The 16,778-nt window shown below is 37.2% G+C and overlaps 2 protein-coding genes across 4 annotated transcripts in view; one reads left to right on the top strand and one right to left on the bottom strand.

The window, feature by feature from the left end:
• The window catches only part of INTS6 (integrator complex subunit 6), an 88,279-nt gene extending 87,451 nt beyond the window's left edge, over nt 1-828 (top strand). For both annotated transcript variants that reach the window (XM_066234138.1, XM_066234139.1), the window contains one exon: nt 230-828. In XM_066234138.1, coding sequence (XP_066090235.1) covers nt 230-323 — 94 coding nt within the window. In that variant the 3' untranslated portion in view covers nt 324-828. The remainder of the gene's footprint in view (nt 1-229) is intronic.
• SERPINE3 (serpin family E member 3) overlaps nt 420-16,778 on the bottom strand; it is a 41,720-nt gene continuing 25,361 nt past the window's right edge. The window contains exons 6-9 of one of the 2 annotated variants that reach the window (XM_066234141.1): nt 16,355-16,455; nt 4,669-4,761; nt 4,134-4,217; nt 420-1,845 (exon numbers count right to left, since the gene is read on the bottom strand). In XM_066234141.1, coding sequence (XP_066090238.1) covers nt 1,802-1,845; nt 4,134-4,217; nt 4,669-4,761; nt 16,355-16,455 — 322 coding nt within the window. In that variant the 3' untranslated portion in view covers nt 420-1,801. The remainder of the gene's footprint in view (nt 1,846-4,133; nt 4,218-4,668; nt 4,762-16,354; nt 16,456-16,778) is intronic. The other variant, XM_066234142.1, reaches the window with a different exon arrangement.

The following is a 16,778-nucleotide window of genomic DNA, read 5'->3' as shown; positions in this document are numbered from 1 at the left end:
TTTAGGCCTGGGTTATTTGTTCTACAAACAAACTATAATAATGTGCTGATAAAAATAATATACTAGTCTTCCAGAAGATTTTATATATCATAAAGTTGATTTTTAATTTTTATTTCACTTTGAGAAACCATCCCAAGGCAGTTTCTCCCTTTTAGAAAAACTAAAACTTACTGCTATGAAACTTTATGCATTAAAAAGAAATTGAGAGTGCTGTTATTTTTTTATACAGGTTTAAAAAACGAATGCTAATAGAACAACTGGAGAACTTCTTGGATGAAATTCATCGAAGAGCCAATCAGATCAACCATATTAATAGCAATTAAAAGAAAACAGAATGTGGCCACTTATTTCAGTATATCTTCTCCAAATACAAAGTAAATACAAGACTGTTGTGATTTTGCATTCATTTTTTGACATGCATTGTTGGCTATTTGAAATACTAAGAGCAAGTCTGCAGATCCTTTCTCATCATTTTACAGTGACCTTTCTTCATTTTGGTTTATTTTTGTAATGTGAAAAGTACCACTCTAAAAAACATTTTTATTTAACAAACTAAAAATATTCCTCCAAATCTCTTGCTTGTCATTGACTCTTGCGTATCAATTTCCCTCAGGTTCTATTTTCTTAAACCAACCTTTAAATTGTCACCTCTGTTAAGGTTGAACTTTGCCAAAAAAAATAAAGAAGAAGTTACTTTGTAATTTTTGGGGAAAAAAGCACATACATTAAAACTAGGTAATGTTTTGTATATACAGTTATTTTGGATATATTATTGTAAGTTGTACAAATGTATTTTGAAAAATATTTAAGAAAAGCACTTTTGTTATTCCATCAATAAATGCTCTATTTTACTCTTGTGTGGTTTAGGAAATAATCACATTTAAAGTAGTCATTTAAAACCCTCTTAAGATAATTGAATTTTAAAAGTTTTGCTTTTAGCATTGGAAAAGTACACCACTTGAAGTTCTTATTTGTTAAATCTAACTAATTACATGGTACGTAATCTGCATTGTCTTTTTACTATATGTTCTTAGTTTTTGTTGGTCACACCAACGTGCTCGCAGCTCTGCCTAAATAATGGGAACAACAATATTTGTAGCAAATAGGCAGATACTTTAAAAGCTGTTTAAAAAGCAGACACTTTTGGACGTTACTGGTTTTCTTACTTCCCTTCAACCTCTTTTCCTTCATCACTAAGATTGTGGATAGCTCTTAAGTTGAAACTGTTAGAGAGTTGAAAGTTTGGGGCACTAGCGTCTAGCAGCTCGATGCTGTGCTTACAGAAGTCCCATAACAAGTTGGGGCGTCAAGGAGGATCTTTCTTCTGCTCTGCTGTTCTCACACTTAACCTCTCCATTTTATTCAGAAGCTAAATGGAAAGGAAACACATTTAAGATGACTATTTATTTTACATTACTCCCTATTACCTGGGACAAGGAAAAACCAACGCTATTCATTGTCCACCCTCAGTAAGATGGCCTCCTGTGTCCTTACGGAGAACATGACCCTATGACCTGACTCTCACCATTCAAATATCACTGCTGTGCCTTGTAGTGCTATTGGGTAACCAGTAGAAAAAGAAGATTAAATGTTAGATTCAGTGGGTGAAACACATTTATAAAATTATAGTATAATTGAAGTATTTTTAGGTTCATAACATTTGAAAATCACATACCCTTATCTTTTTACACTTTAGCAGAACACTTTTTAAATTTCAAGGGTATATAGCAAAATGAAATTGTAACTTTTTATGAAGAAAAGCATAGATGGAAGAGGAGAACATGTTTGAGATCTGTTCATTTTAGTCTAGAGGATTTGAAACTCTCCCAATACTGAAGACAAGCCCTGTCGAGAAAAAGAAGCAAATATAATGTTATATAGTATTTTCATATGCAGTTCTTTAAACCTTTTATTACCTCTACCAAATACCTTTAAGTAAAGCAGGCTATTTAATAAATGAAATTATTAAGGTAATTACCTACAGTCACATTGCTAAATTTCAGCAAGAGCTACACAAAGTCCAGAATATATTTCCTGGTCTTAAATTATGTATATTTAGGTTGTGAGATTAATGGAAACAAAAGTTATTCAGATAAAAGTTCATGCTTAGGTATATTTAGGAAAGGGATTTATTCTATTCCAATAATTAGCAGACTTTCTTATCAAAAAATTCTTATTTCCATTAATCTTTTAGACCCTTGACCTTTAATCCATTTGGGGGGATGAACCCTAGAGGGAGTTGGGAAGAAGCAGTGTTTGTTCAGTCTCTTAAGAAGTCCCTAATCTGCCACCATACTCTACACCCTCATCCTAGTCACAAGGTTTGAAACCCATTGAAACTCAAGTTTAATATTCCATCTGTATCGGGTTTTCTGCATTTTAAGAAACTGGGCATATTAGTTCAATTAGTGAAATACTATAGAATTCTTGTAATCAAAGAGGAAGGGTAGTGTATTTGAAGGGAATATGTCTTTTAGGCCCTTTAGATCACTGGATGACTTTAGGCTGGACAAATGATATATTCAAAGTTAAATCTTGAGATTAAGATAGTTTTTCTTAATGGTCTCATGTGTCCCATTTCTTGATTAAGTCACTATTTGCCCTTATTAGTAAGATTGATCAGTTTGATGTACTGAAGGCTGAGATTCCATTTTTATCTCTTCAATACCCCTGCTGACAGAAGTGTCCACTTTGTATATATGGGCAAGTACCTCCCAGAAAGAGAGGTGTATTAATTTACAGGGACTGTATTTAGATGTGCGGTGGATCATGGCACTGGTTTTGGATTAACCTTATATTTTTATTCTCTACCATTGAAATAATGGTGTGTCCTTTACTACTACAAAGATTTGACATTTTATGCAGTTGAATTTCAAAAATGAAAAACTTGTCATCAACCTTTATTGACTATCAGCTTTTGACAATGACCTTTCTGTTCAAATTTAGACCTATTTCTTGAGGGGGAGTGGAAGCTGTCCTTTTTTCCATCTTTCATTTTTGACATGTATCCTTTCTAAGAGAGGGCTCCTGTTGCCTGTTCTGAGGGATATGTGACATTTTCATCTAATATTTATGGGGTTAGGATGATTACTAGCAGGGCATATTCCGTTGGTGAACCTTTTCTTCCCAAATACTAAAATATCAATAGATTATTTTCTAGTGAATGGTCATTTTCATTCTTTTTGTCACAAAAGTGTTCCTTTGATTTCTAGCACAAGTTAAAGCAGTATGCAAATGATTCTCAGATAAAATGATGTTGACAGTATTTCCTTAACAATTTGTGTAAAGCCTATGCATAATTTTCATTATTCTAACTTTTGACTTTTTCTCTCCATAAATAAAAATAATGCCTGATGCTTAGTTAAAGTAGATCCACTTTTGCTTGATTTTATTAGTCTTGTTCCATCCTATTTTCTTTTAACACATTGTGTAGACTTGCCAACAACTCTTTACTGAGAATCTCTTCTTCCAAGGCTGATAAATAATTGTCAGAGGGGGATGGGGAACATTAGAGGCATAATTTGAAAACTTTGTTCAATGTTCTTGATGCTAAAGGACTCCTGCTTGTCCTGATGTGCTAAGGATTTTCCTGTACCATTACCATTTTTTTGGATTAAGATGAAATTGTATAGTGGGCATTAAAATGACAAGGGCAAACATTTGATTTTTGTATAATTTCAGCAAGCTTGAAAAAGATCAACAGAAAGACTAGAAGTCCAAATGCATTTACTAGACATTTAGGGTTGCTGAGAGTCAGAGGACTTCTTGGATACTCTAGGGGCCTGAAGGAACTATCTTATCCTATAATGACAACAAAGCTCAGCAACAACTGGAAAAAGTCTAGAGTTACCATTTTACTTTTATGATAATTCTAAGTCTCCCCTGAATTTTAAAATCTACATCAACTGCAAATGAGCTGAGAGAGAAGGGGGGAAACCCACTGAGGATATCAGTTTCTCTTTAGTTATGAAACGGCCCCTTTCTTGGGATATACAACACAGCAACGGGGAAGCCTCTGAAGCAGCGCAGAAACCAGCTGGCGTGAGTGCTCCCAGGCAGCAGGGGACATAGGGGCCCTGTTTGCTAAAGAGATGCTGATAAATACTGAATTCTATCAAAAAAGACTTTAATACCTGTGTTGCATTCTCTCAGGAAAAAGATGAATGGCCGATCTACTTTAAAAATAGGAATCCGAGACCTTTTTAGTAACAGTAGAGCTGCAGGAAAGATAGAAGAATCCCATTGCATTTTGTATTCATTTAAAGAAAGTCACTATTAAAATTGGATATGAAGTCAGTTATTTCCCTGATTTTTAAAGAATTAAATCATCCTAATAATTTCATTTAGAGTTATGATGGCATGAAATGGTGAAATTATAGAGAAAAGATACCACTTAGCGAAACCTGTCTTATTTTTTAAATATTCCATGGAATATTTTAGTGGAGGTAATATTCAGAATGACTACTCCTTGTTTATGGAGATGATGGTACACATCTTTTTCTAAATGGGTATCTTTCCCACCATCATTTTTCAACTCTGTACCACATCTGGACTTGGGGTTTTCAGAGGAAGTTTTAGAATTGTGAAGATTGAACTAGCTAAACTAGCAAAGTAGATACAGGCAGCAGTGGGACTATCTGGGTAGTTGAGCTCCCCTTAGCAACATACCTGTGGCTGCAGATGCCTTGGTGCCGTCTTCCGAAACCTCAATCTTGGCTTTGTGGGTCGCTTCAGAAATATAAAAGCCATCTTGGCCTAATACTAGGAAATAAAAATGTGAATTGCTTATTGAATTTTTGATGCATTTGGTTTAGGGATTTGAGTACATTTTTAAAGAATGCATGGTACTTAGTCTTAATGTTGCTTACTATACACCTAGAAAGAGTTTATTTGAAAATTCTTAAGGTGCAGCCTGGCCTGTGGTGGTGCAGTGGATAAAGCGTCGACCTGAAATGCTGAGGTCTCCAGTTTAAAACCCCAGGCTTGCCTGGTCAAAGCTCGTATGGGAGTTGATGCTTCCTGCTCCTCCCTCCCTATCTCTCTTTCCTCTCTAAAATGAATAAATAAAATCTTTAAAAACAAATTCTTAAGGTGCAATATTTTATGCAACTCTCAAAACCTTTATCTAAAAATCTCAAATATTCAGAACTGTTCCTCATTTTTCAAGTTATTTTCAAAACTTTCTAGTTAATATTTACATCTTTTCATCAGCCAATATTTCTAAAATTCGATGATAAAAGAATTACTGGAATATGTGTTAAAGTGCACACTCTGGGGCCCAGGAATCTGCATTTTTCAGCAAGCTGAGATGAGGTCCCTTGAATGCTGTCACTTGGACTGCATTTTAAGAGCCACTTTTAAATGACGGAGTGGCAGGTTTGTACTGTCGGCTTTAAAGGCATTTTTCCATGTATTTGAGATGTGCCTAAGGCTGCAGGACTACCTTCTGTACACTGAGGTATATCAGCTCTGCAATTCACTTGCCTTGGGGCTAGAATCTGCAAAAAATTAAGAAGTTGGAACTGTAATAGTTGTATGCTAAGTTTCAAAAGTAAACCCAGGGATATGTTCAATTAGGGGAATTAACAGATTTTTGTAATCTAAACCATTGATCATTTTTAAACCCCACCATGAAATATTACCTGATGACACAATAAAGAATGAAAATTAAGAATCTTTAGAATGAGAGGAAACTAGAAATTATTCTGTTCAACCCTTTGATTTTAGAGTGAGCTGTTGTCATCTGAGGTCACACACTTGATACTTAAAATTGAGCACATGCAGGTTTTCTGACAGTGCAGTGCCCATTTCTACTTACCCCTACACGCAAACAGGATCAACTTTCAAAAAGTATCCTGGTCAACTCCAGCATGCCACTGGTAAGGCATCTGTGGTATGAGTCTTAATTGTTGGATATATATGCATTTTGAGGAAGTTTCTTTGTTTCATTTTAGACTAATATTTAAATTGTCTTTGCATTCTTGTGCACATACCAGGAGACAACAATGAATGTCAAGAGAATAAAACCAGCCCACAGTACAGAATCTGCAGCATTTCATCCATCTTGTAAATCAGGCATACAAGGGAAATTATGACTTGGCTGAATTCTCTGTAAGGGAGTCACTTTCCAACATCAGTGGAGGGGAACAGACAGGGCCAGGGAAAGGGAAAGAAATCAATGGAAATATCTACCTTGCATTCCTTTCCCTAAAACCAGTGAAGAATTTGGTTATTTGAATAGTTGGTCTTTTTCTGCAGGATCTTTTTTTTAAAAAAGAGACATTCTCTGTAATAATTATGGATAGTAAATGGTTCATTGGTGGCCATGAGAAGGTTTTACTGATCTGGGACTTCATTGCTATCTGGTATGATATCTGAACATTTTAAATAAATGTTAATGAAATGGAGCAGAGGTTTAATTTATCAGCTAAAATACAGTAAATTTGTATGAGTTCAGGCTCCTTGGCACAATGTGAGAGATGGGACCACCTGGTATGAATGACTCTTCAGTTCTATGTACTTAGTTATATTAATTCCTCGAGACTGCAACTGAAGAGTTCCATTTTAATAGCTTTACTCCATCACACTACAGGAATGGTCCATTAATTGACATTTACATGTTTGCATGGCCATTAGCCAAGACCTATAGTCCATCAGGCCCCACCCTCTGCACTTAAATTTTCTCTCTGGTAAAAGTTAACATTAGTGATCAAAGTAAGAAGTCAGGAGTCATCTGTGGGTTTGTGTTTTTCTTCATGCTTGATCTTGTATTACAGATACCCATATGCTTGCTTTTGTTAAGCAGTTATTGAAATGTTATGCAGCTAATGAGACCAACCTAGAAGAGGTTAAGCACAAAGGGATTCTCCTGGCTTTGGGTTTATCCTCTCCTGCAGTGTTAGCAGCTTCTTAGTGCCATTGAGGTCATACAATCTGTTTCCCCAAAGTTTGTTCCCAAGATTGTTTGTAGGTGCTACTCTGTAACAGGGTTCTGGTTTATTAAAATGGGAAATGCAGGTTGAGCAGTTTTGTGCTTTTGTTTTTAGCAGTGGACTTCTTAAAGCCACTAACTTGCTTATGTTCATAGTGAATCCTATAGGAGAACTATAATATGTAGGGTTGAATTCTGGAATCAACCACATCATCCCTTTTCTCCAAATTTACCAGATTAGTATTCTGAGGAACATACTTTGGGAAACTAGCCCACCATAAACCCCTTTGCTCCTATATTACATTTAAATATCAAAAGTAAGAGAAGAGGATAAGTTTCTTCCTTTCTCTCGTGGCATAATCTCCACTCTTCTTCCATAGCATCTTCTAACATGTTTACATATTAACCTTGCTTTTTAGATCATTAGCTCTTAGGAAACAGAAGCTGTCTTAGTCATTTTAAATACTTTGTACTTCCCTCAACTAGTGTAATAATGCTTGTGTGTAGTAAATGTTGGACGAATGACTATTAGACACTCTTCACATAGACATTTGTTTCATTTCCCCATTAAAATAGCCTTCATGTTCTTTAATCTGATTTCACTTGTAAGGAAATACTGACTGTGACTGTAGAATCACGGGGGCACAGAACAGAATGACTCTGGTGAGTCTCATCCAAACGACTTGTTTCAATGGCCCTCCCCCTTTGTTAGTGGAGACCACCATTCTTCCTGTGTGGTTGGTCATACTCTCAAAAGGTTAAAGAGTCTTTTTAATGACATTGTGTAAACACAAGATTGCAAAATGTAAATCAGTGTCTCAACATTTGACCCTCAGCTTCTCGTAAAGCAGGGTAAACATTCACTAGGTCTTTTGTCTATAAATTATTATTACTTACTATTGGCAAACTTAGTGTCTTTTTAGAAAGTTATTGCCAGAATTTGCTTCTACTTAATTTTCTCATCTTTTTAATTGTAAAAAGTTGTAAAAAACGGAGAGTGTGTGTCACATAGCACCTAACCCAGGATATAGAGAGTGCTATATAGAAGCTGAAATGGCTCCAAATCGAGGCCGTAGTTAGTTGGTTTCTTCATTTTTCTCTAGTCCACTTCTCACACCTTTCTTTCTCTCCCGCCCCCCAGCTTTATTGAGATAGGACTGACATATAACTTTGTGTAAGTTTAAGGTCTACAATATAATGATTTGATAAATTTATACATTGTGAAATGATTACCACAATAAGATTAGTTAACACATTCATCACCTCACATAGTTAACAATTTTCTTGTGTATTACCTTTGAAAGTCTTCTCTCTCAGCACCTTTCAAGTATACAGTATATAGTTGCCATGCTACACATTACATCCCCAGAACTTATAACTGAGAGTCTGTACCCTTTGTTCACCTTTGCCCGTTTCCTACCCCCTTCCCCTGCCCCTGGCAAATACCAATCTACTTTCTGTTTCTATGAGTTTAGTATTTTTGTTTGTTTTTTATAGATTCCACATATAAATGACATAAAGTATTTTTCTTTTTCCTCTGACTTATTTCACTTAGCATAATGCCCTTAAAGTTTTCCCATGTTGTTACAAGTGGCAGGATTTTCTTCTTTCTTATGGCTGAATTACATATATATCATCATCATATATATATGATATACACATATGATATGTATGTATATGTACCACAACTTCTCCATCCATTCATCTGTCAATGAACACTTAGGTTTTTTCCATGTCTTGGCTACTGAAATAATGCTGCTATGAAGATAGGGGTGCAGTTATCTCTTTGAGATAGTGATTTCATTTCCTTTGTATGTATATACCCAGAAGTGGAATTGCTGGGTCATATGGTAGTTCTATTTTTAATTTTTTGAGGAACCTCCACACTGTTTTCAATAGTAGTTGCACTGATTTACATTCCCATCAACAATGTACAAGTGTTTCCTTTACTCCACCTCCTCGCCAGCATTTGTTACCTCTTGTCTTTTTGATAATAGACACTCTAACAGATCCGAGGTGATGTCTCATTGTGGTTTTGATTTTCATTTCACTGATGATTAATGATACTGAGTACCTTTTTATATACCTGTTGGCCACTTGATTATATTCTTTGGAAAAATATGCAAATCCTTTGCTTATTTTTTAATAGGATGATGATTATTACTTGCTATGGAGTTGTATACATTTCATATATATTTCGGATATTAACCCCTTAACAGACTGATGTGGTTTGCAAATAATGTCTACCATTCCATAAGTTGTCTTTTCATTTTATCAATTGTTTCTTTTGCTTGCTGTGAAGAAGCTTTCAGTTTGATGTACTCCTACTTGTTTATTTTTGTGTTTGTTCTTTGTGGTTTTGGTGTCATATCTAAAAAATCATTGCCAAGACCAATTTCGAGGAACTTTTTCCCAATGTTTTCTTCTAGGAGTTTTTATGGTTTCAGAAATTTAAGCCTTTAATCCATTTTGAGTTCATTTGAGTGGTGTAAGATAGGGATCTAGTTTCATTTTTCTTGCTTATGAATATCTAGTTTTCCCTACACCATTTATTGAAGAGACTATCTTTCCCCATTGAGTATTCTTGGCTCCTTTGTCAAATATTCATTGACTGTATGTGTATGGATTTATATCTGAGGTCTTGGTTCTATTCCTTTCATCTATATGTATGTTTTTATGCCAGTACCATACTGTTTTGATTACTATAACTTTGTAATATACGTTGAAATCAAGAAGTGTGGTGCCTCCAACTTTGTTTTTTCTTAAGATCGCTTTGGCTATTCAGGGTCTTTTGTGGTTCATACAAATTTTAGGGTTGTTTTTCAATTTCTGTGAAAAATGTCATTGGAATTTTGATGGGAATTTATTGAATCTGAGAGTTGGTTTGATATAGACAGATAATCTTCCAATTTTGATATAGACAGATAATCTTCCAATTCATGAACAGGAGATCTTTTCATTTATTTGTGTTTTTTTCAACTTCTTTCATCAATATGTTGTAGTTTTCAGTGTAGAGAACTTTCACTTCCTTGGTTAAATTTATTCCTAGGAGTTGTTTTTGATGCAGTTGTAAATGGATTGTTTTCTTTTTTTGTTTTCAGATAGTTCATTGTTAGTGTATAAAAATGTAACTGATATTTGTATGTTGATTTTGTATCCTGCAATTTTACCAAATCTGTTGATTAGTTCTTACTAATTATACACCACCATTAAAATATTAGAGAATTAGAATTGGCTATACATATTTACCATTAACAGTAATTAAAAATAACACATTCATACATTTTTATGTTAATTAACATTTAATTTCAGCTTGAAGAATGTTCTTTAGCATATTTTGTAAGGCAAGTCTACTGGTGATGAACTCCCATAGCTTTTATTTTTTTTAGGAATATCTTTATCTCTCATTTGTAAAGACAGCATTGCCTAGTATAGTATTCTTGATCGAAAGGGTTTTTTTCTTTCATTATTTAGACCAGTGGTAGTCAACCTGGTCCCTACCGCCCACTAGTGGGTGTTCCAGCTTTCATGGTGGGCGGTAGTGGAGCAACCAAAGTATAAATAAAAAGATAGATTTAACTATAGTAAGTTGTTTTATAAAAATTTATTCTGCCAAACTTAGCAAAAATCCAGCATAAAGTACTTGGTAAGTAATTATTATTATATGCTTTAACTTGCTGTAACTCTGCTTTATAAATTTTATAAAGTAAAGTTACTTCCCTACTTTATAAATCACCATTACTGTGGAACTGGTGGGCGGTTAGAAAATTTTACTACTAACAGAGATACAAAAGTGGGCGGTAGGTATAAAAAGGTTGACTACCCCTGATTTAGACTATATCATCCTACTCATGCATTCTGTTGAAAAATTCACTGACCATCTTATGGGTGTCCTCTTTTATGTAATTTGTTTCCTCTCTCTTGCTGCTTTCAAAATTCTTTCTTTGTCTTTGACCTTTGACTATTTAGTTGTAATATGTTTCAGTGTAGCCCTTTTTTTGGTTCAAACTATATGGAATCCTTTGGGCCTCATGAAACTGATGCCTATTTCTTATCTCAAATTTGAGAAGTTTTCAGCCATTATTGCTTTAAATAGACTTTCATTCTATTTCTCTTCTCCTTCTGGGATTTCTATAATGCATATATTGTTTTTTTAATGAATGTACCCAACTCCCATAGGCTTTCTTTCATTTTCTTACATTCATTTTCTTTTTGCTCTACTGGGTAGACAATTTCAAATGGCTTATCTTCTACCTTGTTGATTCTTTCCTCCTCTTGGTTGGCTCTGCTGTTTAAGCTCTCTTATGAATTTTTCAGTGTAGTCATTGTATTCTTCCACTTTAGAATTTGTTTTTCTTTCTTTGGTGGTTTTTGTTATTGTTGACTCAACTTATTTTGTTCATGTATTCTATTCTTTTTTTTTTTTTTGTATTTTTCTGAAGCTGGAAACGGGGAGAGACAGTCAGACAGACTCCCGCATGCGCCCGACCGGGATCCACCTGGCACGCCCACCAGGGGCGATGCTTTGCCCACCAGGGGGCAATGCTCTGCCCCTCCGGGGCGTCGCTCTATCGCAACCGGAACCACTCTAGCGCCTAGGGCAGAGGCCAAGGAGCCATCCCCAGCGCCCGGGCCATCTTTGCTCCAATGGAGCCTTGGCTGCGGGAGGGGAAGAGAGAGACAGAGAGGAAGGAGGGGGGAATGGAGAAGCAAATGGGCGCTTCTCCTATGTGCCCTGGCTGGGAATCGAACCCGGGTCCCCCGCACACCAGGCTGACACTCTACCACTGAGCCAACCAGCCAGGGCCATGTGTATTCTATTCTTAATTTAATTTAGTTTTTTTGTTTGTTCTTGTGTACTAAACTAATTTAAGAGGATTATTCTGAATTTATTGTTAGTTCATAGACCTCTATTTCTTAAGGGTAGTTGTTGGAGCTTTATTTGTTTCTTTTGGTGGTGTCATGTTTTTTCCTGATTCCTACGGTTCTTGATTCCTTACAATGGTATTTGTGCATTTAAGTAAGCAGGTTCCTCTTAATGGATCTAGTCAGCTGGTAGCATGCTTGGACAGGTGGGGCTTTCTATTGGTGCCTCTATTAGAGCAAGGCCACTGCATATTCTCTGAGGTTGTGGGGAGTACTGCTGGCTGGTGTGTGTGGTTGGGTGGAACAACTTTCTTAGCCCCTTGTTTGGGTGGAGCTTCTGGACATGTGTGATGGTCAGGTTAGGCCACTAACCCTACAATTACCTCTAGATCAGTGAGGTTGCAGTCTTTTCCTTGGCACCACTAGTTGGACATCACGATTAGGCCACTGTATGGGTTGGGCTCCACAACTGCTACAGGTCAGGGCGGGTCTCAGGCTGTGATTCCCAACTGGATGGTGCTGTAGGTCGGGCTTCATGTTTAAGTAGGGCCACAGGCTCTGCCCTGAAGTTGGGTGGGACTGCAGTCTTAACTCCACTGCTAAGTGGGGTTGTAGGCCGGCCTCTGAGGCTGAGTGCTGCTGTAGGTTGACCCTGTGGTTTGATGGTATTGTGGGCTGGATTCTGATGCTTCCTGGAATCGTTGTTCAGACTCTCTAGTTATGCAGGGCCTGGGCTATATTCCAAATTTGGGCAGGGCTGCTGGCTTGGATCTCAAATAGGGCTGTAGGATGGGCTTCTTGGCTATCTGGGTTCGATGGACAGTCTTCCTGCCTGGGAAGGACTTGAGGCTTTGATCTATAGTTTGTTGTGGCTGTGAATTTGCTTCCCTAAATCAAGCAGAACCACCAATTGAGCTCTCTGGCCAGACAGGGCCACTGGCTCCACTCTGTAGATCAGCATTGCCACTGGCTGGAGTCTTTGCTGAGGTGCCCTACAAGCAGAAACATGATCTACCAAGGTTTGAGGCCTGCTTACTGTAACCCACCCCCCTTCTCCATCTCTAACTGATCCCCAGTGGTCCCTGTATGGCAGGATCTGAGTGGGGTTGTGAGGAAGCATCTTGCAACTTTGGGTGAGTTGTATGTCCACCTTGGGCTCTCTTTTCCCACTCGATAAAATCCAGGTACTAGGGGACACTGGATACAGTGCTGTGTCAGCCTAGAGGAGGGATGATGCAGTCAGAATGTAGCCATTCCTCTTACCCTTCCAATGTGATCCTCAGTCTCTGTATTTCAAGGAGATGCTTCAGCCTCACCCTTGGGTGCTAGGATTTCCACAATGATGATCTGTCTTTGGATCATTGCTAGTTATTGATTTCCTTGAGATGAAGACTGAAGTTGGAAAGGACCTATGTCACCATCCTGATGACCTATTGCAGTTTATTTTAAAATTTTTATTTTAAAAGACTTTATTCAATTTCTTTTTCAGAGAGGGGGGAAGAGATGGAAAGAGGAAGAGAGAGAGCAAGAGAGAGAGAGAGAGAGAGAGAAGGGGGAAGGATCAGAAAGTATCAACTTCCATATGTGCCTTGACCAGGCAAGCCCAGGGTTTTGAACTGGTGACCTCAGTGTTTCAGGTTGACACTTTATCCCACTGCACCACCACAGGTCAGGTGACCTATTGCAGTTTTGAGCAGTTGTCAAGTGTGACATAATTCAGTGTGCAGTCAAATAACTATGGGTGGTTTGCTCCTTTCAGTCATAGTAATAGGGAGCTTGCACTTCTTATTGAGCAGAGTTTGGAAACTATTCCTTATAAAAGTCAAGAATAAAATAATTTTTTTTTTAAGTTTCAAGTTTTTGCACAAGTAGTATTTCTTGGATTAGGAATCTTGGGTTTGTCTCAAGCCTGCTGATCCTATAGGAAGTGGGCTTGCTAATGAGGCATATCTCTAACTGGTATCTTTAGTGTAAATAAAACTGGAATTACTCTTAAAAGTTTTATGACAAGTGTCAAGGATGTTGGGGGAGAAAAATTACATTCTGGGCTCATGTGGGCCTTGATGAAGCAAGTTCTCCAGGTGGCATAAAAGGACTTGATGACATGAAAAAAGAGACAACTGAATTTTAAATGGGAAGGAGAACTTGAGTATAAATGATTCTGGGTTTGGAACTAAAAGAAAAGAAGAAAACAAGTGTTCCCTTGTGGCTGTTGTGCTTCTATCAATAACAAAATTGCACAGTAACCTTTGTTAATATAGGAAGGGAGGCCAGCAGTTTTTGATAATTTACTTTCTGGCAAACTCCCTGCTGATGTTTTGCTGTATGTTATAGAATTTCATTTCCAAGAGTAAGAAGTGAGGTAGATGGTAGCTACCCCATTTTAGGAATGATGGAGCTATTTGTTAGATTCAGTGGCCATGTCTGCAGAATTAAATCAATAGTTCACTTGGGCACAGAGTAACTTGTCTCTTAATTATGGTTAAAGAAGGGTCATCAGAAAGCAATACTTTAGTTAGCATACTTTATCAAGAAAGGGCCAGATATAAAATATTTTAGTTATTGCAGGCCATATGTATCTGTTGCAACTGCTTAATTCTGCTTTTGTAGTAGGAAGCTACCGCCATAGATAATCTGTAAATCCACGGGAGTGGCTGTGTTTCAGTAAAACTTTAGTAAAGCAGAAGCAGGACCATTATTTGATGACTTCTACATTAGAGGAACAAAACTTTATGAGAGCAGGCTGGTGTGTTTCATCAGAGGAAACATAAATGCATTCTTTTCACACTTGGCACAAGGTCATTGCTTAGTAATTATATATTTAACAAGCCAGATTCATGAGCCTATATTTCTGATGTCTGAAACAAATATAAGTAGACTTTAACTGCATCATAATAGAAAAGGTTAGGTATCAAAAAAGGTTCTTTTTAAACTGAATTGATTATTAGATCTTGTCAGAGGAGCTTCAAGGCTTTGGAAGTCATCAACGGGGGAGCTCATGAAGTGAGTTAAGCTCAGGCCTGTTTGAGTACACAGAATTGATGGCATTTAAAGATGTACTTCTAGCACATAAAGGCAGAGAGATGTTTAAGAACTATGAAGGAACAATCAAGAAGTCATAGTGATTAACTACATGTAGTGGTAAGAAAGAAAAGGTCAAGAATGGCCCCAAAGATCTGAGCTACAGTAATCTGAAGAAAAATGGTATTGCCATCAACAACAGAGATGCCATGGCTGAGCTCCAGGGGTGCAAGAAGATGCTGTGGTTAGATTTGGCATGATATTAAACACAGAGTGCACTCAAGTTCCTTATTCTTCCCTCTTTCCTTGCTCTCTAGTCTTGTTACACAGTGTCAGATCATGCCTGTGTCACTAGGGAAAATTTCTGGTTTGGGCACTCAAGCAAATCTTTTTGGGCATTCACTGTGGGCTCAGCATTGTCAGAGGCATCGCACCCGTATACTTGACTATTGCTTTGCTATCTCTTTGCATGTTTAGAAAATGAGTACAGAGTTGGTGGATTTTAAACAATCTAAAATAGATTTTTTTTTCCCCTCCTGTGTTATATTTGATAAGTAACTTCCAATTAGTCTGTCTGGTCACATCTATAGCCCAACACTTGTCTTGTAGACCAAACTCCCATATTTTCTGTACTTGCTTAATAAGAAAGATTCTGAGCAAAGAATTAGAAAACTTCTTTGCACTCTGAGGTTTTCTAGTATTCAGAAGAGAGACTCTCAAGCTCATCAGGCAAGGAAAATGTCAAGGCTAATGAAAATGCCCCTGCAGTATCTTCATACAGATAATTTACTACTATCTAGAGTAGAAATGAACCTGGGCCTTTGGAGTTGGCCACAGTTTAGCTAATGGTCTCCTGAGAGGATTTTGGAACATGAAGCTCTGGCATTCTACTCTCCTGTATTATTTGATGTAAGTTCCCTGTCAGCACAGAGGCAAACACAGCTCCTCTTGGTTAGCAGTAGCATGTCTACTATGGGCAAAGAATTATCAATATGGACTCTGAGAAGGAGATAATTTTAAGACAGTTTTACAGGTGCATGCACTATCTGAAGGAAGGAAGTTGAGTGGCTGTGGGGCAGTTTCAAGGTTAGCTCATTAGAAAAGGACAGATAGGTACAGTGAGGGACAGAGAGACATAGGGTGATTGTGAAGCTTGCATGACAGCAAGAGGTCAGAATGAAGAACTACTGTTGCACCAATGTCTCTGGCATGCTCCTGGTCACAATGGACAGATGGAGGGTGAGTTGCACTGTGTCCTGTGGTTGCTGACCTTATTCAGAAGGTCTCTGACAACAGTACTTAGAGGTCCCAAGAAAGTCTTCAGACTTTCCCGAAAGTCTAACCCAAATTTGACTGGATAAGAAGTAACAATCATATATAATGCAAAGCACTTTCTTTATTCTTTTAAATAACATTAACACTAATTCTGACTGAATACCACTAAAGGCTCTGTAGAAATAATAACAACACTTAATCAAAATATGGTAAAACTTTCTACAAACACAATGCCAGAAATCTTGGAAAAATAGTTGTTACCTGAAATTCCTTTCAAGTTAGCTTTGAGTGGATCAAAAAGATCGGTGATTCCCCAAGAATTTAAAATGTTTCTTAAGTTGAAATGATTTTGTATCCTAAATCTAAAAAACAAAAACAAACCATCAACTTTCATTTAAAATTCTTGTTCAATATACTTTTATATGCACCATATAACCTCCAAACCCCCAACCTGGATGTCAGGGTTCTCCAGGTTCACTTCCGGCTGTATCTTTCGTTGCTCCTTCCCATAAACCCTGCCCAGTGCACAACCCAGCCACACAGCACTCTCTCCCACCTCTGTACCTTTGCACCTGCTGTTCTTTTCAGGTGTCCTTCATCTTTTTTGATTGTCTTTGAATTACTGTACTAGCCTTTCCCCTAAGCCCAAATCAATTGTTATCGCTGATTTTTGAGGCTGTTTTTT

The sequence above is a fragment of the Saccopteryx bilineata genome, chromosome 6 (genome assembly GCF_036850765.1).
Source record: "Saccopteryx bilineata isolate mSacBil1 chromosome 6, mSacBil1_pri_phased_curated, whole genome shotgun sequence".
Lineage (NCBI taxonomy): Eukaryota > Metazoa > Chordata > Mammalia > Chiroptera > Emballonuridae > Saccopteryx > Saccopteryx bilineata.
Note: the sequence above shows the minus strand (reverse complement) of the source record. Positions and strands in the feature narration are given on the sequence as shown.